Source organism: Heptranchias perlo, chromosome 3 (genome assembly GCF_035084215.1).
Source record: "Heptranchias perlo isolate sHepPer1 chromosome 3, sHepPer1.hap1, whole genome shotgun sequence".
NCBI classification, from domain to species: domain Eukaryota; kingdom Metazoa; phylum Chordata; class Chondrichthyes; order Hexanchiformes; family Hexanchidae; genus Heptranchias; species Heptranchias perlo.
This window is the reverse complement of record NC_090327.1, coordinates 122,137,608-122,161,922: the sequence shown is the minus strand read 5'-3', so window position 1 is coordinate 122,161,922 and position 24,315 is coordinate 122,137,608. Positions and strand designations below refer to the sequence as shown.

General features: G+C 40.7%; 1 protein-coding gene across 3 annotated transcripts in view; it reads right to left on the bottom strand.

Moving 5' to 3' along the window:
* The window catches only part of LOC137320195 (vacuolar protein sorting-associated protein 8 homolog), a 168,534-nt gene that overhangs the window by 84,028 nt on the left and 60,191 nt on the right, over positions 1–24,315 (bottom strand). For all 3 annotated transcript variants that reach the window (XM_067981913.1, XM_067981914.1, XM_067981915.1), the window contains 12 exons: positions 22,733–22,886; positions 21,505–21,564; positions 19,439–19,546; positions 18,807–18,884; positions 17,153–17,323; positions 16,307–16,381; positions 15,335–15,370; positions 13,691–13,781; positions 6,673–6,719; positions 4,213–4,302; positions 3,881–3,927; positions 791–1,013 (listed from right to left, as the gene is read on the bottom strand). In XM_067981913.1, the coding sequence (XP_067838014.1) occupies positions 791–1,013; positions 3,881–3,927; positions 4,213–4,302; positions 6,673–6,719; positions 13,691–13,781; positions 15,335–15,370; positions 16,307–16,381; positions 17,153–17,323; positions 18,807–18,884; positions 19,439–19,546; positions 21,505–21,564; positions 22,733–22,886 (1,180 nt within the window). The remainder of the gene's footprint in view (positions 1–790; positions 1,014–3,880; positions 3,928–4,212; positions 4,303–6,672; positions 6,720–13,690; positions 13,782–15,334; positions 15,371–16,306; positions 16,382–17,152; positions 17,324–18,806; positions 18,885–19,438; positions 19,547–21,504; positions 21,565–22,732; positions 22,887–24,315) is intronic.

Below are 24,315 nucleotides of genomic sequence, written 5' to 3'. Positions count from 1 at the left end.
TAGATAGAACTTGCAACCGTCCTAATTTATTTAGCTTCTCTAATCTCTGCCTTAACCAGCTGAGCTGTAAAGGAATCTCCTCACAGTACGTAAAACTCCAGTAATCAACAGTATGGGGACAGGCAGCTTGTTCCCAGGCTACCATCAAGGCTGTTTTGACCATCCCCAGGAGGCAGGCAAAAATGTGCCAATGGAGGCTGCTCATCCAAATTTCCCCTCTCATTAGACGATGCCTGGCCTCTACACAGTGCATCCAAGATCTGGAACTCAGCCGAGTAGGAGATTGAACCGAAGTCCCTCCACTCTGAGGATCAACAACACACAGCAACATATGGAGTCATTGCAACAGCACAGACATTGAATTTGTTAAAACATAGTGCTATTTTATGAGTAATTACCTCCATCATGTCTATATACAAAAGAAGTAACTTTATGAAAGATGACATTAAAGCCAATGAACTGTATTAATACAAATGGATTCTGGAGGTCCAGTTGGTTAATAGGATGAAAATTATTCATTGGAAACTCCATACACAGAGAAAGAAAAAACAGCCACTCAAGTTCTAGCAGCTAGTTCAATTGTTTATTTAGCAGAAGCTTTGAGTCAGGAAATGGTGTATGGCATTAGGGAACTGTCAGACAGAAGTAAATCTACTAAATGAATGGGGATGGACTATGTGAAAGTATATTGCATCAACTTAGCTCAGAACTTGAGAAAATTTCTGCAGATACCCAAGTAACAAAGCAGCACCATTAATACATATTGGTTGTATTGCTCCTGGATACATACCTGGTGTATATCTAAAGTTGTAACATCCAGGTGTACTATTAGAGCTTCAATACTATCCAACATTCCTTTATCTTCAAAGTGGACAACCAGATCTTTGATTATTTGCGGAGTTACACCAGTCAGTTGGTTACTTAAGATGTGCGGTTCAAGACATTCCAAAAACACACCGAGTGCAACTGCATTGGGAGCGAGCTGGTCATAAATGGTCCCACACAACAGATCTCTAAACAAAGAGCACACAAACCAGGTTAATTTGGAAATGTAATGAACAATGTGTCAGATCCAAAGTTTTTTTTTTAAAAAACAAAAACTTGTACATGTGCAAAAACACATGGATATAATGAGCTGCTGATATAAAAAGTTCAAGAAAAAATTATTTAAAATATACTGAAAGCATATTTTGTTCAGATATTGAATGCACTTGTGTCAAAGACAAGGAATTGCTAAATAGCTGCATGAGCACCAGCACTGATCGAAAATAAGGCTCAGCAATCAACAAGTGCAGTTTTCAGCAGTGGAAGAGGCTAGCTATTTCCATGTTGGGAAGTGACGGGAAAAGCTGAAGTGCTAACACCACCTCTTTCTCACTGGCAGAAGGATGCAAGATTGCCCACCTGGCCCCTTCTCCTCAGCTGAGGAAAACTAAAAGGATAATGTGTACAGAAGGCAATTGATAAAACATCAGTCAACTTCATCCCACCACAGGGCCTCAGATTTTTTAAACTTGGGACTCCTTCATATAATTTCCTCCCTGTCCTCTGTTTGTGATCAAGTGAGGTCTCTCCTAATTTAGGTCATGTATATGTAAGCTGAATTCCATTCGTGTCCACTCAAGCATTTTGGCTGCTACTCTAGGACTCAAGCCCCATCTCCCTTTTATCCCTCCTGTCACCCAGTCATACTACCTTTCATTTCCTCCCATCTCCTGTACTCTACCCTCCCTCCCCCCAATCTCTACCCCAAACCATCACTACTCCTCTGCCATCCTTCTCCTCTACCATCCTCCCAGGCTTGAATCTCCCTTGAATAAGCCTAGGGCTACCCTCTGTGCCTCTCTTGGCTTTCTCTTGAAGGGTTCATTAAGGCCTATGCCTCTATGTCTCCTTAAGAGCAGTAATGCAAACTGTCACATCCATAAGAACATAAGAAATAGGAGGAGTAGGCCACACGGCCCATCGAGCCTGCGCCGCCATCCATCAGCCATCATGGCTGATCTTTGACCTCAACTCCACTTTCCTGCCCGATCCTCATATCCCTTGATACCTCTAGAGTCCAAAAATCTATCTATCTCAGCCTTGAATATACTTAAGGATTGAGCATCCTCAGCCCTCTGGGGTAGAGAATTCCAAAGATTCACAACCCTCAGTGAAGAAATTTCTCCTCATCTCTGACCTAAATGGCCAACCCCTTGAGGCTATGCCCCCTACTTTTAGACTCTCCAGCTAGGGGAAATAACCTCAGCACCTACCTTGTCAAGCCCTCTCAGAATCTTGTACGTTTCAATGTGATCACCTATCATTCTTCTAAACTCCAGACAGTATAGGCCCATTCTACTCAATCTCTCCTCATAGGACAACCCTCTCATCCCAGGAATCAATTTAGTGAACCTTTGTTGCACCGCCTCTAAGGCAAGTATGTCCTTCCTTAGGTAAGGAGACCAAAACTGTACACAGTACTCCAGGTGAGGTCTCACCAAAGCCCTGTACAATTGCAGCAAGACTTCCTTACTCTTGTACTCCAACTCCTTGCAACCAAGGCCAACATACCATTTGCCTTTTTAATTGCTTGCTGTACTTGCATGTTACCTTTCTGTTTTTTTGTGTACAAGGACATCCAAATCCCTTTGAACACCAAAATTTAATAGTTTCTCACAATTTCAAAAAAATATTCTGTTTTTCTATTCTTCTTACCAAAGTGAATAACCTCACATTTCCCCACATTACACTCCATCTGCCACCTTCTCGCCCACTTAACCTGTCTATATCCCTTTGCAGCCTCTTGTGTCCTCCTCCAGCTTACTTTGCCACTTAGTTTTGTATTGTCAGCAAACTTGTCCTCTGTCGTGACCTATCTGCCCAGCACACATGCTGGGGTCTAACTTGGCCAAACTCCTTCCCATCCTGCTTACCCCATACTATTGCCCCCTTGGATTCTGCTAGTAGATTAACAATCACTGTCCCCCTCTGCATTTCCTTCCAGAACATCTGTTCACTCACAAACAAGGCCCGTGCCATCCATAACCACATTGCATTGGCATCCTGGCTTTGACAGAAACTTGACTCAAGGGTAATGACGCCTTGTCCCTTACATTCAGTGTTGGATGAGCTGCAATTTCCACTGACTAAACGTTGCGAAGACCGAAGCTTTCATCTTTGGCACCTGCCTCAATCTCTGTATCCTGGCCACCGATTTCATCCCCCTCCCTGGCGACCGTCTCTCGTTGAACCAGACTGTTCAAAATTCAAGGTACTATTTGACCCCGAGCTAAACTTCGGCTCCATATCCCCTCCATCACCATCTACTTCCACCTCCGTAACATTGTCAGCCTCCGCCTCGACCTGTCGCATGAAATGCTTTTGGCACCTTCAGACTCAACTATTCTTGGTTGGCCTCCAATCCTCCACCTTCTGTAAATTTCAGCTCAACCAAAACTTTCCTGCTGTATCCCATCCCCACCATGTCCTACTCATTCATCACCTGTCATTGCTGATCTACATTAAACACTAGCCAATCAATGCTTCAAAATTTTAAATTTTCAGCGTGGTATTGATAAAACCTATGTACAATCCGAGGTTTGCTTTCATCAAACATGGATATAAATGTGTTTGACTATGCACTGACAAATTTTTGGAGCTACTTCTGACCATAGATATTTGTTCCTAGTCGCAAACAAACTGTAAATTGGTAAAGCAATCCTTGAAAGTGTGATCCAAATGACTTGAAGTCAGCCATTTTTTTTAAACATATACATAATATACACGTACATACACACATTTTTATATATACATACACACAAACACATATACACATAAAAATGCAGTGCAGTTTCTCATTTCCTTATTGAAAATAGTTGATTTGAATCATACTTACATTTTCCCAATAAGAATACAGCATGTCACACAAACAGGAATTGCTTTCTGTGTAGAATAATTTCATTTTAATTAAAAATCAGCATTTTCAACTTCAAAGTCTTCACATTAGACAATTTTATACAGAAATAATTGGAGGAATCAACAGCACTTAACTGCAGTTATAAATTTAGTTTGTCTAAAGCATGCCAATACTGAAATTAGGACGTCTAAAATACATCCACTGAAAAGATAACGTTTTTAAGTCAGATTCTATTTGCAGCTTAAAGTGTGATTTAAATAATGGGTTTCAGAGGTGCATACGGGTAGTTTGATAGTAGGATCTAAATTAACCTGGAAGTGCTGCTCCTTGACTTGTATTGATGCATTTACAGGACAACTTGAGAGAGTCATCTCAATATATCGCAACACTACGTCAACCATCTGAAATACAGAAACCAGCAGAAAATATCAAAACTCTCATTTACCATTTCATAGTAGGTACAGGTCAGGAGAGCGCCATTCGGCCTATTTGAAAAAGCTATCCAATTAGTCCCATTCCACTGCTCTTTCCTCATAGCCCTGTAATTTTTTTCCCCTTCAAGTATTTATCCAATTCCCTTTTGAAAGTTACTATTCAAACTGCTTCCACCACCCTTTCAAGCAGCTACTTCCAGATCAGAACAACTCGCTGCGTAAAAAAATGTTTCCTCACGTTGCCTCTGGCTCTTTTGCCGGTTGCCAATCTGTGTCCTCTGGTTACTGACCCTTCTGCCACTGGAAACAATTTCTCCTCATTTCATAGAATCATAGAAAATTTATGGCACAGAAGGCGGCCATTTGGCCCATCGTGTCTGCCCTGGCTGAGAAACGAGCCACCCAGCCTAATCCCACTTTCCTGCATTTGGTCCGTAGCCCTGCAGGTCATGGCTCTTCAGGTGCACATCCAGGTATTTTTTTTAAAAAGTGAGTTGAGGGTTTCTGCCTCTACTACCCACTCAGGCAGTGAGTTCCAGACCCCCACCACCCTCTGGGTGAAAAAGATTTTCCTCATTTCTGCTCTAATCCTTCCACAAATCACCTTAAATCTATGCCCCCTGGTTATTGACCCCTCCGCTAAGGGAAATAGTTCCTTCCTATCCACTCTATCTAGGCCCTCATAATTTTGTATACCTTAATCAAATCACCCCTCAGCCTCCTCTGTTCCAATCTGTCATCATAGCTAAAATTCTCCAGTCCTGGCAACATCCTCGTAAATCTCCTCTGCACCCTCTCTAGTGCAATTACATCCTTCCTGTAATGTGGTGACCAGAACTGTGCGCAGTACTCAAGTTGTGGCCTAACTAGTGTTTTATACAGTTCCAGCATAACATCCCTGCTTTTATATTCTATGCCTCGGCTAATAAAGGAAAGCATTCCATATGCCTTCTTAACCACCTTATCCACCTGTCCTGCTACCTTTAGGGACCTGTGGACATGCACTCCAAGGTCCCTCACTTCCTCTACACCTCTCAGTATCCTCCCATTTATTGTATATTCCCTCGCCTTGTTTGCTCTCCCCAAATGCATTACCTCATTTACTCTGTCAAAACCATTCATGATTTTGAACACCTCTATCAAATCTCCTCTTAACCTTCTCTGTCCTGAGAACAATCCCAATGATTCCAATCTCTCCACATAATTGATGTCCCTCATCCCTGGTGTCATTCTAGTAAATCTCCTCTGCATCCTCTCTAAGGCCTTGACATCCTTCCTAAAGTGTGGTGCCCAGAATTGAACACAATACTCCCGCTGAGGCCGAACAAGTGTTTTATAAAGGTTTAGCATAACTTCCTTGCTTTTGTACTCAATGCCTCTTTTAATAAAGCCCAGGATCCCATATGCTTTTTAAAAAAAAACGCCATCTCAACTTGTCCTGCCACCTTCAAAGATTTGTGTATGTGCACCCCCAGGTGTCTCTGTTCCTGCACCCCCTTTAAAATTGTACCACTTAGTTTATATTGTCTCTCCCCATTCTCCCTACCAAAATGCATCACTTCACACTTCTCTGCATTAAATTTCATCTGCCATGTGTCTTCTCATTTTACCATTCTGTGTTTGGCCTCCTTAAGTATGTTACTATCCTCCACATTTACTACATTTCTGAGTTTCATGTCATCTGCAAACTTTGAAATTATACCTTCTATACCCAAGTCCAGATCATTAATATAGATCAATAAGAGCAGTGGACCTAATACTGACCCCTGGGGAATACACTTCCCTCCAGTCTGAAAAACAAACATTCACCACAACTCTGCTTTCTGTCCCTTCGCCTATTTTGAATCCATGCTGCCACTGTCCCTTTAATCCCATGGGCTTTAATTTTGCTAATAAGTCTATTATGTGGTACTTTATCAAATGCCTTTTGAAAGTCCATGTATACAGCAAGCACCACACTACTCATCAACCCTCTAGAAGTCAATTTTCATTATCTGTGATTCCAAAATATAAAATTAATTCTCATTACAGATTATTGACATGTACACCTGCATTTTAAATTCCAAATTGCACAACTGTACTATTAGCAAAAACATAGTATTTTAATAAATCACTGAGAACCACAATTCTCTATTTTGCATTCTTTGGTCAGAAAATTTCTGTTGCAAAATATAATTTCTTTAAAAAAATAAAATGTTTAATGTTTGTCATATGATGCATTATATTTACAAATGTTTCCATAACTGTCCATTCACACACTGAAGAATGAAATTTTAAAATGATTGTCTTTCTGTCTTCTTCACATCTACAAAATACAATTTAAGAAAAGTCCAGCACCTTATCTTTCACCAATGCCTTCTTTTTCTGATTTTCTCCAGGAAGACCTAAAAGAAAATTCTAAATGTTTAATGTTGTTTTTAAAAAATAGAAATATTTAAACTAGTCCTATAGTATTGGTCATTGGTCAAACTAGTCCTATAGTATTGAGTCAGAAGACATGATGCTTCATAAGACATAGCTCCATTATTCCTGAAAACTCCCACTTCCAGCAGAGCCAAAGAGGTTCCTCTCAACTCCTGCCACAACAGGATTTCTCTCCCTCCCTATACTCAATGGGTGTTCCAACTCTCTCCTCTAACCTCAATGTCTCTTCTCTTCCCTCTTCAACAGGGTCTTTTCCCGTAACAGATTCCCAAAAAAGGTATTTTGCTCTTCCTCTGCCCCACAGAAAAAAATCTCTTATTCCTCCTTCCCAAACTAGCTTCCGAAGATAGCATATTTTTCCCTCCCCCGCAGCATGATTCTCTCTCTCCTCCTGGATCCGAGCTGCAGCACCTAGGTCTCCCACCCATATTGCTTTTCCTGGCTTTCTCCTTCACTTGCTCCATTCACTTTCAGTGTTTTCTCTCCTTTCCTATTCTTCTGTTTTACCTTTCTCCCCCGTTTGTTTCTGAACACCTCCCCATATCTATTTCTGTAGTATTGACACTGCTACGTGAGGAGACTGTTGGGTACAATATGAAATGAACCAAAGAACCATGATGGGTGCAGTTATGGAAAAGCAGAGATTATGGTCGAGGAGTTGGAGACCCCAGAAATCTTGTTGGTTAATGCTGAGAATTGCACTCCTGCGTATTGGGGTTGGAAGGCAGAAAATCATACTTCAGCAAGCCATGCTAGGGCTCCCAGGAACTCCATTCATAAGATGGCAAATCAACTCCAGCAGTGTCTGAAAGGTTTTAGATAAAATGCTTGATGAATAATGAAAATATGAATAGAAAATTAATAAAAGGAGAAATAAAAAGAAACCATTTAACCAACAAGGTCGACGGTCATAGACAAGAACTTGTTTTGAAGTTTTGAAATCTACTTTACTTGTCCTGGCAAATGTTAGGTAAACATTTTGTAATGTAAAGCAGAGGACAGTGTGAGATCTTTATTAAAAACAATGGTACATTTGGCAGGCATGCCATCTGTCACATTTCCACGTGTCAGTCAACAAACTTCCATGCCCTTTGTGCACATTTGCATTACAACAGCGGCATTGGTGTAAAATGATTTTGCATCTACATTGCAGTTGTATAAATGAGGCCTGAATCCAGAGTTAGGGCCTGACCTAAAAAGCGAAGTGGAGTAGCACTTCTGAATCCAATTAACACTAGACAAGTTTTGCATCTATGTGAAGCTAAAACTACTTTGCATCAATACTAAACTTAGTGTGAATGCACTATAAAAGAAACAAAGACAACCATTTGGAATGTACAAAATCCCCTACAATTGAAAGCATCTTGACTGTCAGAGCCAGAATGTTTAATCTCTGAATGACCTCATCAAAGAAAAAACAAGGCAAGCAGGGTTTTAATCTACATTCTGAAGAACAATTAATGCTGACCTCATCCTGTGTTTACTTAATAGCAAATAAAAGCTAGACTGGTGAAATGGACAGACATATAGCAGATGCAATTTAACACAGAAGTATGAAGTGATGCATTTTGGTAGGAAGAATGAGAAGAGGCAATATAAACTGAATGGTACAATTTTAAAGGGGTTGCAGGAACAGAGAGACCAGGGGGTGCACGTACACAAATCTTTGAAGGTGGCAGGACAAGTTGAGAAGGCTGTTAAAAAAGCATATGGGATCCTGGGCTTTATAAACAGAGTCGAAGAGTACAAAAGCAAGGAAGTCGTGCTAAACCTTTACAAATCACCAGTTAGGCCTCAGCTGGAGTATTGTATCCAATTCTGGGCACCACTTTAGGAAAGATGTCAAGGCCTTAGAAAGGATGCAGAGGAGATTTACTAGAATGGTGCGGGACTTCCGTTACATGGGGAGACTAGAGAAGCTGGGTTTATGCTCCATGGCGAGACCATGCAGACACTGCGACAACGGATGAACGGACACCGCGCAACAATCGCCAGACAGGAGGGTTCCCTCCCAGTCGGGGAACACTTTAGCAGTCAAGGACATTCAGCCACCGATCTTCGGGTAAGCGTTCTCCAAGGCGGCCTTCGAGACACACGACAACGCAAAATCGTCGAGCAGAAGTTGATAGCCAAGTTCCGCACCCATGAGGACGGCCTCAACCGGGATCTTGGGTTCATGTCACGCTACACGTAACCCCACCAGCAAAAAGGGGGAAAAAAATTATATGTTTTTTAATATTCTCTCTCTCTCTCTCTGCCATTTTGAGTTTCTTTCTGCCTGCCTGTGTAATCGACACAATGTATATCCAGTGTACTGGGACGTGCTGTTCTCCGTGACTGGCCTGTTTGAATAACAACGACACCTTTTGAGTGGTGTGATGCTGTCCCAACATAGTATAAGATATGCGATTTGAGAACCTTTTCACTCATTCATCTGACGAAGGGGATAATCTCCGAAAGCTTGTGATTTTAAAATAAATTTGTTGGATTATAACCTGGTGTTGTAAGATTCCTTACATTTGTCCACCCCAGTCCATCACCGGTATCTCCACATTATGCTCCTTAGAGCAGAGAAGGTTAAGGAGAGGTGTTCAAAACCATGAACGAGTGAAGGAGAAACTGTTTCCAGTGGCAGAAGGGTCGGTAACCAGAGGACATAGATTTAAGGTAATTGATAAAAGAACCAGAGACAAGATGAGGAGAATTTTTTTTATGCAGCCAGTTATGATGATCTGGAGTACACTGCCTGAAAGGGTGGTTGAAGCAGATTCAATAACTTTTAAAAAGAGAATTGGATAAATACTTGGAGGAAAAATTTGCAGGGCTATGGGGAATGAGTGGGGGAGTGGGACTAACTGGATAGCTTTCAAAGAGCCGGCACAGGCACGATAAGCTGAATGGCCTCCTTCTGTGTTGTATCATTCTATGATTCTATTCTACGATTAAAAGAACATAGCTTTACCTTAGCAGCAACAGTGAACACAGATTCTAGAAAGGAGATCGTGCTTGACAAACCTGATGGAGTTCTTTGAGGTGACAAATGTTCTAGATGGGGAAAATGCAATGTATGCAGTATACATGGACTATCAGAAACCCTTTGAAACTGCACAGGAGACTTTTGAAGATTAAGGGGTATGCAATTAGGGGGGAGGGTAGCAAATTGGATTAAAAACTGGTTATAAGAAAAAATGAGTAAGCGCAGTTTCTCAATGGTTGGTAGAAAGTAGTAGTGTCCTGCAGGGTTCTGTTCTGATAAAGCTTCTGTTCAATGTGTACACCAATGATTTTGATACAGGGATAAAGGGAGTGGAGTTCAAATCGGCAGCTAAAACTAAAATAGGCGTTATAGTTAATTCTTAAGACCAAAGGAAGCTGCAAAGGGATATTGATAAGATATGGAATGGGCTAGAAAGTGGCAGATGGAATGCAATGTCCGTAAGTGTGAGGTAGTATACATTGGTCGAACACACTAAAGCAAATTATACTTTGACTACTTCAAGGCTGGATGATGTGGACGAGCAGAGAGCTTTTGGGGTTCCGGTTCACAAGATGTCAATGCAGCACCTCCAGAAGTTGCTGCTGTAACACAACAGCTAGATGCACATTCGGATGGACGGACAGACAGACAGACATATTTTTAGTTGCATGAAGGCTATTCTTAATGTGGCAGAAGAAAATAGTAGTTTGGGCTTAGACACTTCCATATTTAAGTGGGAAAAAAATAAACCAGGAAAGGTGGCTCAACCGTGGCTTACAAAAGAAATTAGGGATAGTATTAGATCCAAAGAGGACACACATAAAATTGCCAGAAAAAGCAGTTCAGAATTCAGCAAAGGAAAAAGAGATTCATTAAGAGGGGAAAAATAGAGTATGAGTGTAAACTAGCAGGGAACATAAAAATGACTGTAAAAGCTTCTATAAATATGTCAAGAGGAAAAGATTAGTGAAGACAAATTTAGGTCCCTTACAGTCAGAAATGGGGAAATTATAATGGGGAACAAAGAAATGGCAGAACAATTAAACACATACTTTGGTTCTGTCTTCACAAAGGAGGACACAAATAACTTCCCAGAAATGTTAGGGAACCAAGGGTTTAGTGAGAGGGAGGAACTGGAGGAAACCAGTATTAGTAAAAAAAAAGTGCTAGGGAAATTAATGGGGCTAAAGGCTGACAAATCCCCAGGGCCTGATAATCTACATCCCAGAGTACTAAAGGAAGTGACCCTGGAAATAGTGGATGCATTGATCATCTTCCAAAATTCTATAGACTTGAACAGTTCCTACAGATTGGAGGGTGGCAAATGTAACCCCACTATTTAAAAAAGGAGGGAGAGAAAAAACAGGGAATTACAGACCAGTTAGCCTAGCATCAGTAGTGAGGAAAATGCTAGAGTCTATTATAAAAGATGTGATAACAGAACACTTGGAAGGCATCAACAGGATTGGACAAAGTCAGCATGGGTTTATGAAAGGGAAATCATGCTCAACAAATCTAATGGAGTTTTATGAGGATGTAACTAGTAGAATAGATAGGGGAGAACCTGTGGGGATGTGGTGTACTTGGATTTTCAGAAGGCTTTTGATAAGGTCCCACACAAGAGGTTAGTGTGCAAAATTAAAGCACATGGGATTGGGTGAATATACTGGCATGGATTGAGAATTGGTTGACAGACAGGAAACAGAGAGTAGGAATAAACGGGTCTTTTTCCAGGTGGCAGGCAGTGACTAGTGGGGTACCGCAAGGATCAGTGCTTGGGCCCCAGCTATTCACAATATAGATCAATGATTTGGATGAGGGAACTAAATGTAACATTTCCAAATTTGCAGACAACACAAAGCTGGGGTGTAATGTGAGCTGTGTGGAGGATGCAGAGGCTCCAATGTGATTTAGACAAGTTGGGTGAGTGGGCAAGAACATGGCAGATGCAGTATAATGTGGATAAATGTGAGGTTATCCACTTTGGTTGTAAAAACAGAAAGGCAGATTATCTGAATGGTGATAGATTGGGAAAAGGGGAGGTGCAATGAGACCTGGGTGTCCTTGTATACCAGTCGCTGAAAGCGAGCATTGGTGCAGCAAGCAGTTAGGAAGGCGAATGGTATGTTGGCCTTCATTGCAAGAGGATTTGAGCACAGGAGCAGGGATTTCTTACTGCATTTGTACAGGGCCTTGGTGAGACCACATCTGGAGTATTGTGTGCAGTTTTGGTCTCCTTATCTGAGGAAGGATGTCCTTACCATGGAGGGATGGCAGGACTGACGTATGAGGAGTTATTAGGTCAACTAGGCCAATATTCACTAGAGTTTAGAAGACTGAGAGGTGATCTCATCAAAACATATAAAATTCTAACAGGACTAGACAGACTAGGTGCAGGGAGGATGTTCCCAATGGCTGGGGAGTCCAGAACCAGGGGTCACAGTCTCAGGATATGGGGTATGCCATTTAGAACCGAGATGAGGAGAAATTTCTTCACTCAGAGGGTGGTGAACCTATGGAATTCTCTACCACAGAAGGCAGTGGAGGCCAAGTCATTAGATGTATTCAAGAAGGAGATAGATATATATCTTAATGCTAAAGGGATCAAGGGATATGGGAACACCACCACCTGCACATTCCCCTCCAAGTCACACACCATCCCGACTTGGAAATATATCGCCGTTCCTTCATCGTCGCTGGGTCAAAATCCCGGAACTCCCTTCCTAACAGCACTGTGGGAGAACCTTCACCACACGGACTGCAGCGGTTCAAGGCGGCGGCTCACCACCACCTTCTCAAGGGCAATTAGGGATGGGCAATAAATGTTGGTCTCGCCAGCGACGCCCACATCCCATGAACAAATAACAAAAATACAGGAACAGGGTACTGAGTTAGACAATCAGCCATGATCATTTTGAATGGCAGAGCAGGGCCGAATGGCCTACTCTTGCTCCTATTTTCTATGTTTCTATGAACACTAAAAAAAGTCCTCTTTTGCAGAACATACTTTCTAGTTAAAGGGAAATGATGCTAATTCATATGTAAATTTGATGGCTAATAAATCAAGCTTTCATTTATCAAAGTAAAAATGATCTTTATGCAGCCTGGTGGTATAATTATGGGCAATGTTAATAAATTATGCAATGAAACATTAGTCTGCTGAAAAGCTCTTTAAACACCATGAGAGAAATTTATAAGATAGAATTCCGATGTAACAGATACCAAAAATGGTTGCTGTACAAGCAAAGTACCAGTTAATTATGGCAATACAAGTTAAAATATAAACAAAATGTCATCAATACAGGATTTAAAAAAAATTCGTTCATGGGATGTGGGCGTCGCTGGCGAGGCCGGCATTTATTGCCCATCGCTAATTGCCCTTGAGAAGGTGGTGGTGAGCCGCCTTCTTGAACCGCTGCAGTCCGTGTGGTGACGGTTCTCCCACAGTGCTGTTAGGAAGGGAGTTCCAGGATTTTGACCCAGCGACGATGAAGGAACGGCAATATATTTTGTTACTAAAACAACCAGGATTTTGTTACTGAAACAACCAGGTATAAATTTTAAAACAAAAACTGATGTATAATTGATTATAAATCATGCTCATCATCTCCTGTACTCTGTGAACATGGGGCATTCCAAACCTGCAGTTTTTATTTACTGCAGAAACAGCCTTGGTTCACATGTAGAACAATTAGTGTTACTTTTAATGTAAATCTCAATATTTGGGACTTTTTTGTAGGGGTTGTACATTTGTTCAGAGAAGAAAGCTAATCAGCACCAACACACTTTGCAGGTGCAGTTTCCAATTTTACAAATATGAGTTATAAAAATCAGGTAAGTGTTTTAAAGACGAGCAATACATGGGAAGAATCTACTTCAGTTTTCTTTGCTGTGAAAACACACACTTTGAGCTTCCCAACTACGTGCTGAAAGATTGTAATATATTGTACCCACCAATAACAGCCTTTGCAGTTCCTTCATGAAATGCCCATCCCAGTGCCAATGCTTCTGCAAATTTATCCTGCTTCAGAAGAACATCTATACGCTGAATGAGAAAATTAAAATGCAGACAAATGCTTTAAAATGCGATGTACCTTTTATATTACACCATTTAATTCTCAATTGCTGTCCCAATTAAAAAAAAACTAATTTCCACATATTGATAGGAAAAGAAACGTCAACAATTTTTTCCTCCTATTTTCTCCCTTTTGCTCCATCTCTCCTGAAGATACTAAATCCTTGCTGGTAAAGGATTCCATGGGTACAACTCATACTGTGTTGTGCAAGTAACGGTTGAGCCTAGACAGTGAGTGTTAGGCTAATCATCATAGGAGCCATCACAGATAAGCCCAATCCCATTTGCACCCAAAGCCTGTGCACATGCAGTTCCACCAGAGGTCACTGGATATGAGAAATAGTAGGTGCCCTGGCTGAAGCACCTTTCCCAAACACGGTGTTGAAGCCAAAACTAGCTCCCATACTGCTGAAATCGGCTAACTCAGCACAGATTCAGCTTATGGTATGATTTATTACCATAAGCAATTGAGCCAGAGGAGCTTGAACATTTCTTTTTATTTTCCATCAACTTTTTCCCTCCTCCTTGCTGGGGTTTAATATTTTTGATGTAATACTTCCACCAAAATGGCACATTTGTTGTCAAGTGGACAAATTCAATTAGTGTCCTCTCAGAGCCAGCGTTTCAAAGCTGTATCTTTATGCGGTCTATCACTTGGCAACTCAAGAACCCACACATGGCTGGAGGAAAATTCATGCAGACAACATCTTGTATACATTGCTATGTCAATGTGAAACCCTTAGTGCAGAGTTTACTTGCCTGTCAGCAACCCCTTCTCACTTTCACACATAAAAGTGCATCTAATTGACTTGGTTGCAGGTGAGATTCAGTGAGGTTAATCATTACTGTGGCTTTTAATTGGCTTAAGAGGTAGCCTTCATTGCTGTTTATTAGCCAATTAAATCAGATTTGTTTGAAAATTGCTCTCCCTGGCACCACTCGTAGGCAGGTGACCTGCTCTCGGCATCTGCTAATATGCTCCGACACCAGTAGCCAAGAGCTACACAAGACTGGGTCAGAGATAATAGTTCTCTTCCTTTTTGTGGGAAGTGCCTAGCTTTGGTGGCTTTCCCTAGTGATTCGGTGAATACAAGGAACTCCAAATACCATAGGTGCAACCCCACATTCTACCACCGCAGCCATACTGTCCTGATTAGTGAATGGTAGAATCACATGGATGACTTCCAAGTCAGAAATCACCATTGGCAACACAAGGACATAGCTCAAACATGAATCTCTTCCTTAAAAATCAACCCTGCTATTTGATTTGGATGTTGGCTGGTTCTGAAATTACTTGTGTTTTTTTTAAAATAAAGTGAAGGGAAATTAACAATTACAGTAAAGGCCTTTTTAAAAAAACACTTTATTTAGTACCTTCATCAGTTTGACTTATAGATGATGTATGCTTTTATCACAGTCCTTTGATGTCTGCAACTATGTTCAAAAAGCGCTCCCCAGACTTTCTCAAGCAAAGCATGCCCCAATTTAAGACAAAAAGTCTAAGCAGAATTTTTTTGACTTACCTCATGCCAGACCCTCAGTGATATCACATGAATAGTCTAAAATAGATAAAAAAGACTTAAAAATGTAATATTTATTGAAAATGTGCCCTTTTAGTAATTTGCTTAAATTCTAATTGTACAAGTATATGAACATGGAATAAGGTTCAAAATATTGGCATGATAAAAAAACAGTACAAGATGGTTTTTGGATCTAAATAATTCATAAGCGTAAAATTTCTTTATTAAACGGTGGACTGGGTTTTCTGCTTTTGCGCTATCCAGCCCATGATTTCTCCACATTGACTTTAATGGGCAGAAAAATCACAGGCAGCAGCAGAAAATCCCAGTCAGAAACATTGTTTAGCTGTGTGAGGTTAGCTAATGGAATTTCATTGCAAAATGTTCTGCTGTGTGCAAGAGCCTGTGATAGCAAAGGAAAGGTTGGTCTGCAGACATCTCAATGCCTACTGTCCATTTCACCACTAATATTGACCAATAAAGAGGTGCGCTACGTCCTCCTGACGTCGTTTGCTCCTTCAAAGGGAATGCAAGAGCCAGTAACACTGGTTGGACTGTTGTCCCTGAGTGCAAATCCTCTACTCTGCCACTGAAGTAAATCAGGTAGCCCAATTTTACGATCTTAGTCAACTACTACTCTAACTATTGTACAAAGCAGTGGAAAAAGTACCAATTACAACTTCTACTCATAGAAATACACAGAAGTTACAACATGGAAACAGGGAAACAGTCTGTGTCAGCATTTATCCTTCACGTGAGCAAATAGTGATCTCTTATTACTTGTCAATGTATCTTAAATGCCTAATGTTTCAGTATTAACTGATTAATACTGAGGCCTACCTGAGTGCCGGTTCTGATTCAGTTATTGACTTTTAGATAACTTGAAGATATGGCAAGAAACAAATTAGAAATTTTGACCCCAACACCTTTCCTCATTACTACGCTGCATCATAAATACACGAAAATAATTCCTACCTTGGCGCCTAGGAACACTGTCTGCCCTCCATAGGTCAATACTGATTGATAACATGCTCTCATTTGGATTTGAAGCTGTTACAAAGCATAAAATAATATTTAAAATTCAATTTCTAGATTAGATTTATTGTCTACCTGAATAGATGATAAACTAGAAATGGGTGAATTCTTGGGTTCTGGTCATTTCTTTTCCTTCGTTTACACACCAGGATCAAATGTAGCACGGCTGTGCAGTCACACTATAAAGGATCCTACTTTTCTACTGAGGTTCAAATTAAAGTGGTTCACCTGATAGGAGGCCAACTTAGAGGGGTTAAAAATGCAGGTTGAGACTAAAATAAGTAGTTGACCTCCTGAATAAAAAGGTGGTTGAGTTAGGACGTAAATTTGCATGACTTTAAGAAAGCAATTGACAGGATTGGTTGAGTTTTACTGTACAGGTCTAATAGCTGTCAGCATTATTCACACAGGTGGCAAAGTACAATAGTCTGAAATAAATATGTAATAATGGGCACTTGACTATACATGGTTAAGGGAGTAAGATGCTGATTCTTAGTATTAAAGGCTATTTTATTTTGATTCCAAGTAAATTAGTTTTTATTTCTTCCCTTAAATTCAACCATGTAGATTCTCTGGCAGCAATCCACCAGCATGGCTGCAACTCTTAAACCAGTCCAGATAAGAGGCATGTGCACACGAGATGGGTTGAACTGATATTTGATTTTTAACTCTTATGGGAGAAAGCTTCAAGAACATAGTGCCCGCCAACACCCACAAAGATCACAGATTATTACAATATTAACATAAACAAACACTTTGGAAAACAAGTTGCAAAATTAAACATACCATTGTCTGGCTGATATTTTGCTCACTTTCCAGTGATTCAATATAGTTAGTGCCACGAACAAGCTGTATATCTGCTAATCCATGTAGTTCTAGTTCCTCTTGACTTTCTCGATCCATGACATGAAGTTTATCCAACACGTCTTGCAGCAAGAGTGTTCGGGAGTTCATCCACTGTTAAAGATTTAACCAAGTAAGTGTAGTTATGATATATTTGCTCAAGTTTGAATCCCTCGAGAACAAACAAGAATCTGAAGAGAGAAAATATTGGCCCAGAAATTGCTCAGAGCGGCAAACCAACAGTGCTCGCAGCTCCATAGATTTATACTAACCCACTAACTTACCGCAGTCTTTACTGGGTGCACTTCCTCTAATAGGAAGCGGAGAAGAGCCCAGCATTAGCTCCAGCGAAACTAGGACCAATGGGAGAAGCAAAAGGAGCACACTCTCCCCTTGACCAATCAGATTGCAGCTCGTCAAAAATGCTGCAAAGAGTTTTTGCAAGCTGGAATGTTAAATCCAGGAAATGAAAAATACAATACTAAAGTCATTTGTAAAAACAGATAGATAAAGACAGCGAAAAAGAGAGGGTAAGAAATAATCAAATAAAATGAGACAGAAAGGAAAAGTTTAAAAAAGGTTTTAAATCTTAATGACCAAAAATTATTAAAATGAGTAAAATGAGACTCCACATTTTTAAAAGTTCATTTTTTGTTGTTTAGCAGTCATTAAGACTATTAAAACCTAGTTTAGACCTGGTATTTTTAAACGTACCTGGTTTGTGGCGATATTAGCTATTTTCCAGCTGAGCAGATGAGCAAGTTGGCGCTGGTCCATTGTTTCCACTGATTCCAGCCGGCGATAGCTCTTTAATTCTAAGCTGTCATATCACCGGCGAACCAGGAGGAGCAAGTTCCGGATTTCTGCATTTCACTGCACAAGTGCGAACGCCGGAACTTGCCCTTTGATTTTGCCACTAACAGTGTTATTGAGCTCACCATTCTTTTTTAAGCAATTTCTGAATCAATGTAACTTACCTTTAATGTGGTCTTTTTCATTCATTCTGTGTGCAATAAACAAGTGAAACCCATATTGCACTCCACTTCAAGAAATCTTTTTCTTTTGTTCATGGGATGTGGACAACACTGGCAAGGCAGCATTTATTGCCCATCTCTAGGGCATCAAGAGTTAATCACATAGTCATGGAACTGGAGTCATGTGCAGACGAGACTGGGTAGGGGTGGCGGATTCCCTTCCCTGAAGGACATTAGTGAAGTGTAAAAAGACAATCCTCAATCCACAACAGAATTAGTGCCGAAAAATAGAAATGGATAGTTTCCTGTCCTGAACCTTCATCTCGCTAGTTTCTCCCCATCCCCTCCCAACTTCTCCAAGCTAATCTCATCTTCCCTCCTACTCCCATGACCCAATTCCCATTAAATTTCCATCACCCAAATTCCCCTACTGGCCCCCATACTAGCCATTACTAGCTCCCTCTTTTCAGTCACTGTCCCCTTATCCTTTCCACACTGCCATCACCTCCTCCAAAAACCCACCCTCAAGCCCCCTGCCCTCATGCCCTAGCACCCCGCCTCCAAAAACCCGTCCTTCCACCCCCTTCCTCCACCTCCCCAGCCGGGAAACCACAGATACTTACTTTGAGATTTATTATTTCATAGAGAAGGTTGATTTCCATCAATCTGGGAAATTCGATCTGATGTCCTGCACAGTTGACCTGTAACAGCAATATTCCGCAATAATTATACAACAAAATCCCTAGAACATGAACGCGCTTAAAGTGATATGAATGCAAGTTTTCATATTAATTCTCTTAGTTATTCTCCTTCCATTTCAGCCCCTGCCCCACATGCCATTCCCATCAAACAGCTGACCAGCTTTAATGCCTCTGCTAATGATGCTTGTGACTTCACCACTAAGAATTACAAGAAAGCAGGCTACCTTGAGTCACCATTACGATTTATTTCACATGCAAGGTTCTCTGCCCTCACTGATAACCTGGCTTCAGATTTGGAATGTATTATGTACATGAAAAATACATCAAAAATTAAAATACTGGATATAATAAATATGTCAGGGTTTGGCAAGTTTTAATATTTATTGCCTACAAACTAATATATATCATACAAAAAACTTGAGCAAGTGTTTGAAAACCAACCTCAGTCACAATAAATCACTACTGTGATCATAATTATTTAAGGGCATCTACAAACAACCTTGTACCTCAAAGATGGTCACAACCAATATTAAACCTGAAGGAGCATTACTTACATGAAAAAATGTAATTTTAGATCCTCTACAAAATGCCAGAACAGGGTCCAGGCGTTCCTGTGTCCAGACGAACTGCCAAGCCACTACCGGTACACTGCTTGGATGTGTCTAAAAATACAAATATAATATAGTCATAGGTATATTTCTGTTGAAGGAACCAGTTACTTTCAGAGCAGTCAACAGTGCTCAAACCCTAGGTGCGAGGCTTTCTGTTGCAAGCTGTAGATCTGTGGTTTAGTCTCATACCAAAAACAAACTTGGTTAAAAGGTGAATGCTGTATCTGCCACATAGACCAGAAGGGACCAGATATATGACATCACCACCTAGTCATAATGTGGCTGCAACTTCAACCCAGCCTATAAGCCACACGGACTGAAGTGACTCATGAAGCCGGTCCACCACCACCTTCTCAAAGGCAAGTAGGGATGGGCAATAAATACCAGCATGAGAATGAATTTATTTTAAATGAAAAAATGCCCAATTCTCAAGAACTACATTACTAGCTTGGCATGTTGCAAACCCAACTGGTAGGATGGTTTCCCAGAAACGGGCATCTCTGAATCAGTTCCTAGGAGATGATCAACGAAGTTAGATGCTCTTAGCACTTCACTGCGAGTAGTCACAAAAAGACCCAAGTCTGGAGATCCAACAAGCAGGTCGCTATGGAAGTAAAGATTTATGTTCATAAAGTGAACCGACGGAACACACTATCTTCCTCTACCATGACCCCCTCTGTGTCAGCATCCTGGTATAGTTTCATTCCCATTTGTTTCAATGTAGTATGCACATTTCCTGCAATAGTTTCTTCTCTCATGCCTGTTCACTGAAGCCCAAGGTTCCATCTTCGTCCCTCATCCATATGCTGCCACTTAATGACATTACTCACTGCTGGATCTAGTAGTGGAAAGTGAACCAGAGCAGATAAGTAGTGCAGGGGAGCATCTAGTCAATCGAGAATGCAGCCTTGTGAAAGTTTTCCCTGCATAACTGCACCTAACATGAATGAAAGGCACTTTGCATACCGTTCACAGGAAATCATATTATATATGGAGCCTTTTAGACTTCAGCAGGTGCAGGAGCATTCTATGAATTTTTAATCTAAGAATAAAAGGGGAATGATGATACAGAGTTTCTGAGGAGAAGGGAGATCCTCCAACTCGAGGCATATCATGCCTCTATGTGCACGTGCACAGGAAGTGTGAAGTGATATTTGTAGGATTTTAGCTTGGGGAACCTTGACAAAAGAATTGAATATATTCCAAACAGCTGAAAGGGGATAGAGTTTCTTATCCTTTGTTCATGCATGCGTTGTTATAGCTTTCAATGGACTGCTGCTTAATTTGGTCCCGCACTTGCTTTTGTTGTAGTTTTACCGCTCTGTAGCTGAATTTTTATTTACTGTACATATTTGAAGGATAAAAATATTTAACAAAAAGGCATCAGTGTCCCAACCCCATAACCCTTGATTTATAACTGAAACTGGCATATATCCACTTTTTTATAAATATTTTTAGCTAATTCTGCATTCACTATACTTGGTGGTACTCAATTCTATAAATTAGAATTTCAAGTGTAAAGCAGTTACTCCTTAAATGACATTTGCTTCAAGGTTTTCTTTGCTTATTAGAATATCACCTAGGTTTCTTTTCATAGTTGAGCACAAAGAACTCTTCCATGTTCACCAATTTCTTTCATAAGTTCCCATATTTGAACAAAATTGTCTAGTTTTTAGCCCACCCCCCTCCAAAAATACTTCCTCTAGATGTCCATGCAGGTACATGGTTTTAAGATCAGATACCATCACAGTTCACTTTCTTTGACCCTTTTTCAATGCACTATAAGCTATATTTTCTGTCTGTTACTAAGAAAGGACATAAAACCTGCCTTTTGTTAACTGGAGTGATTGAGGGGTGCTGGTGCTACACCTTCTTAGTGTTCATATTACCTTGTTGGGTCTGGTCGTCAGTTTACATTTCATCAATCCAAGGGCAGGACATCAGGCATTGTTAATTTCTCTTGTGAACAGTTTCATTTACAACAAATTTAGTGGCCAGACGTCATTTACCTTTGCATATGGTGAGCTGTACAGGATCTTAAGTGAAGGTTTTAGGCTGACCATAAGTAGCTGGAAGAAAGTAATGAACATACACAGTTTGTAATTTATCAAACTACTAGCAATCTAAATATGGATGAGTGCAAGTCCTGTCACTTAAAAAAAAAAGTTCAGAAATTTGAAATAAGGTATTCCCCTATTTAAGCTGCTACTCCAGATGCCATGTAAAAGGTTTATTTTATCCTATATCAATGAATATTGAACATGGCCCATATAGTAGTCATATTTATAAGACAGTCATTGTTAAAACAGACGATCAGCTTAGTAAATGAAAACAATATTTTTACTGAAATTACTTTGAATGTTATTATAAAGCTTGATACAATCGATAAAACCCCACAATATTTTACTATTTTCTAAAAATAAATTTGTGTTATCACCAGATTGCATTTGCAGAACCACAATGCAGCAGTAATCTTTGATGACATTTTAATTAATTTTAGTTTGATTACCTTTTGCTGTAAGCAACAAGCGCAATGAGACAAAAGCACAACTTTGCCTCTCCACCCCATTTGGACAAATGTCAGCCGGAACACACTAAAATGCACTCTGCCTGACTTGGCCTCAACCCAGCGGTATTTCTGGGTTCAGGTCATTACCTAGTCCCAAGATGCCCCTTGGCAGGGACCTCCACCTATAAGCAAGGGAGGAAAGTCAAGTACTACTGCAGGCTATTAGGTCATTCAGCTTTGAGGCCTTCTGGCTACTGTCCAATAACAGTAGCCAGAAGGCCTCCAGTTCCAATTTTTTTCCTTTCACAGCCAGCAGAGAAAAAAAAACTTACCTTTTGGCTGGCCACAAAAGTTTGGACCCAAGCCCTACTCATAACCTCTGATTTGAGCAGGCTGGGTGCAGGGAGTAAGACCCACTATCAATGGATGCCTTTACATTTGGCCTCCGTCAAGCAAAGAGCAGCAAAATGGGGTAGAAGGCATGGTAATGTCAATCCAACCTATCTTCATAAATGCTCGCTTGTGCCTGCTCCAGGTCCAAGCGCTCCATCTCCCCACCTCCACCCCGCCCCCCCTTTCAAAGGAACCCCGAGGAATCTCTGGACAACACAAAGGGGGTGGAGACCTGAGCACAAAGCGGAAGAAAAATAGTCTCCAAAGAGTCAATGCAAAACCTTTAATATTCATTGAAATGGTTATTTTGACATGAAAAGTTAATATGTTTTTACCTTAGTAAGAGATACCATAGCTAAAAGGCAGTGTGGGGCAACTGGATGAGTGGAAAATTCATCACACAAGCGCAGAGGCTCTATACAGCAAACTTCCATCTTTCCACCACTGAAGAGGCAGCGTGACTCGCAAGTTTTAGTTCCAATGGTTCTTCTATATTGTAAACATAAATGTACATAGGAGCATGGCTTACTAGTTACTCATTTAAACAAGAATATTCTATCCATAGTGAAGTACCAATGTCAGCCTTGAAGTGGTTAATGTTATTTTCCTTTATACAAAATTGCTTACACTTAAAGTTAAATTTGTTAATAAGTTTAAATGGCCAAATTAGTTTCCTGTCAACTAGGATTAATGAGTTGTCATTTTAATTTAATTTTTCCTCAATGACATCCTCGAATTCAAACACTGGCTCCCATTGCAGTGGTGTAGGTATTTGGTATATGCAGTCATGTTCGTCACAAAGAGGATTTGCGAATGAGCTTTAAGTGTTATGTTTTAAAGCAAGGTGAATTCACATAGGCTGCAGGCATTGATGTTGTGCATTAAAGCGAGACGAGCCAGTTAGTGAAATATCTCTGTTCACTGTCCATTTACATAGAAACATAGAAAATAGGAGGAGTAGACCATTCGGCCCTTCGAGCCTGCGTCGCCATTCAATATGATGGCTGATCCTCTAACTCAATACCATATTCCCGCTCTCTCCCCATACCCCTTGATGCCTTTCGTGTCTAGAAATCTATCCAGCTCCTTCTTAAATATATTCAGTAGTCTTCACCTTTATATTCAGCCTTCTGCGGCAGAGAATTCCACAGGTTCACCACCCTCTGAGTGAAGAAATTTCTCCTCATCTCAGTCCGAAATGTCCTACCCCGTATCCTGAGACTGTGCCCCCTTGTTCTGAAAACCCAGCCGAGGAAACATCCTCCCTGCGCCCAGTCTGTCTAGCCCGGTCAGAATTTTATGTTTCAATGAGATCCCCTCTCATTCTTCTGAACTCGAGTGAATACAGGCCTAGTCGACCCAATCTCTCCTCATACGACAGTCCTGCCATCCCAGGAATCAGTCTGGTGAACCTTCGCTGCACTCCCTTCTATGGAAAGTATATCCTTTCTTAGGTAAGGAGACCAAAACTGCACACAATACTCCAGGTGTGGTCTCACCAAGGCCCTGTATGACTGCAGTAAGACATCCTTGCTCCTATACTCAAATCGTCTTGCAATGAAGGCCAACGTACCATTTGCCTCCCTAACTGCTTGCTGCACCTGCATGTTTGCTTTCAGTGACTGGTGTACAAGGACACCCAGGTCCCTTTGCACATCAATATTTCCCAATCTATCACCATTTCATTAATACTCTGCCTTTCTGTTTTTCCTTCCGAAGTGGGTAACTTCACATCTATCCACATTATACTGCATGTGTCATGTATTTGTCCACTCACTCAACTTGTCCAAATCGCCTTGGAGCCTCTTTGCATCCTCCTCACATCTCATGATCCCACCTAGTTTTGTGTCATCAGCAAACTTGGAAATATTACATTTGCTTCCCTCATCCAAATCATTGATATATGTTGTGACTAGCT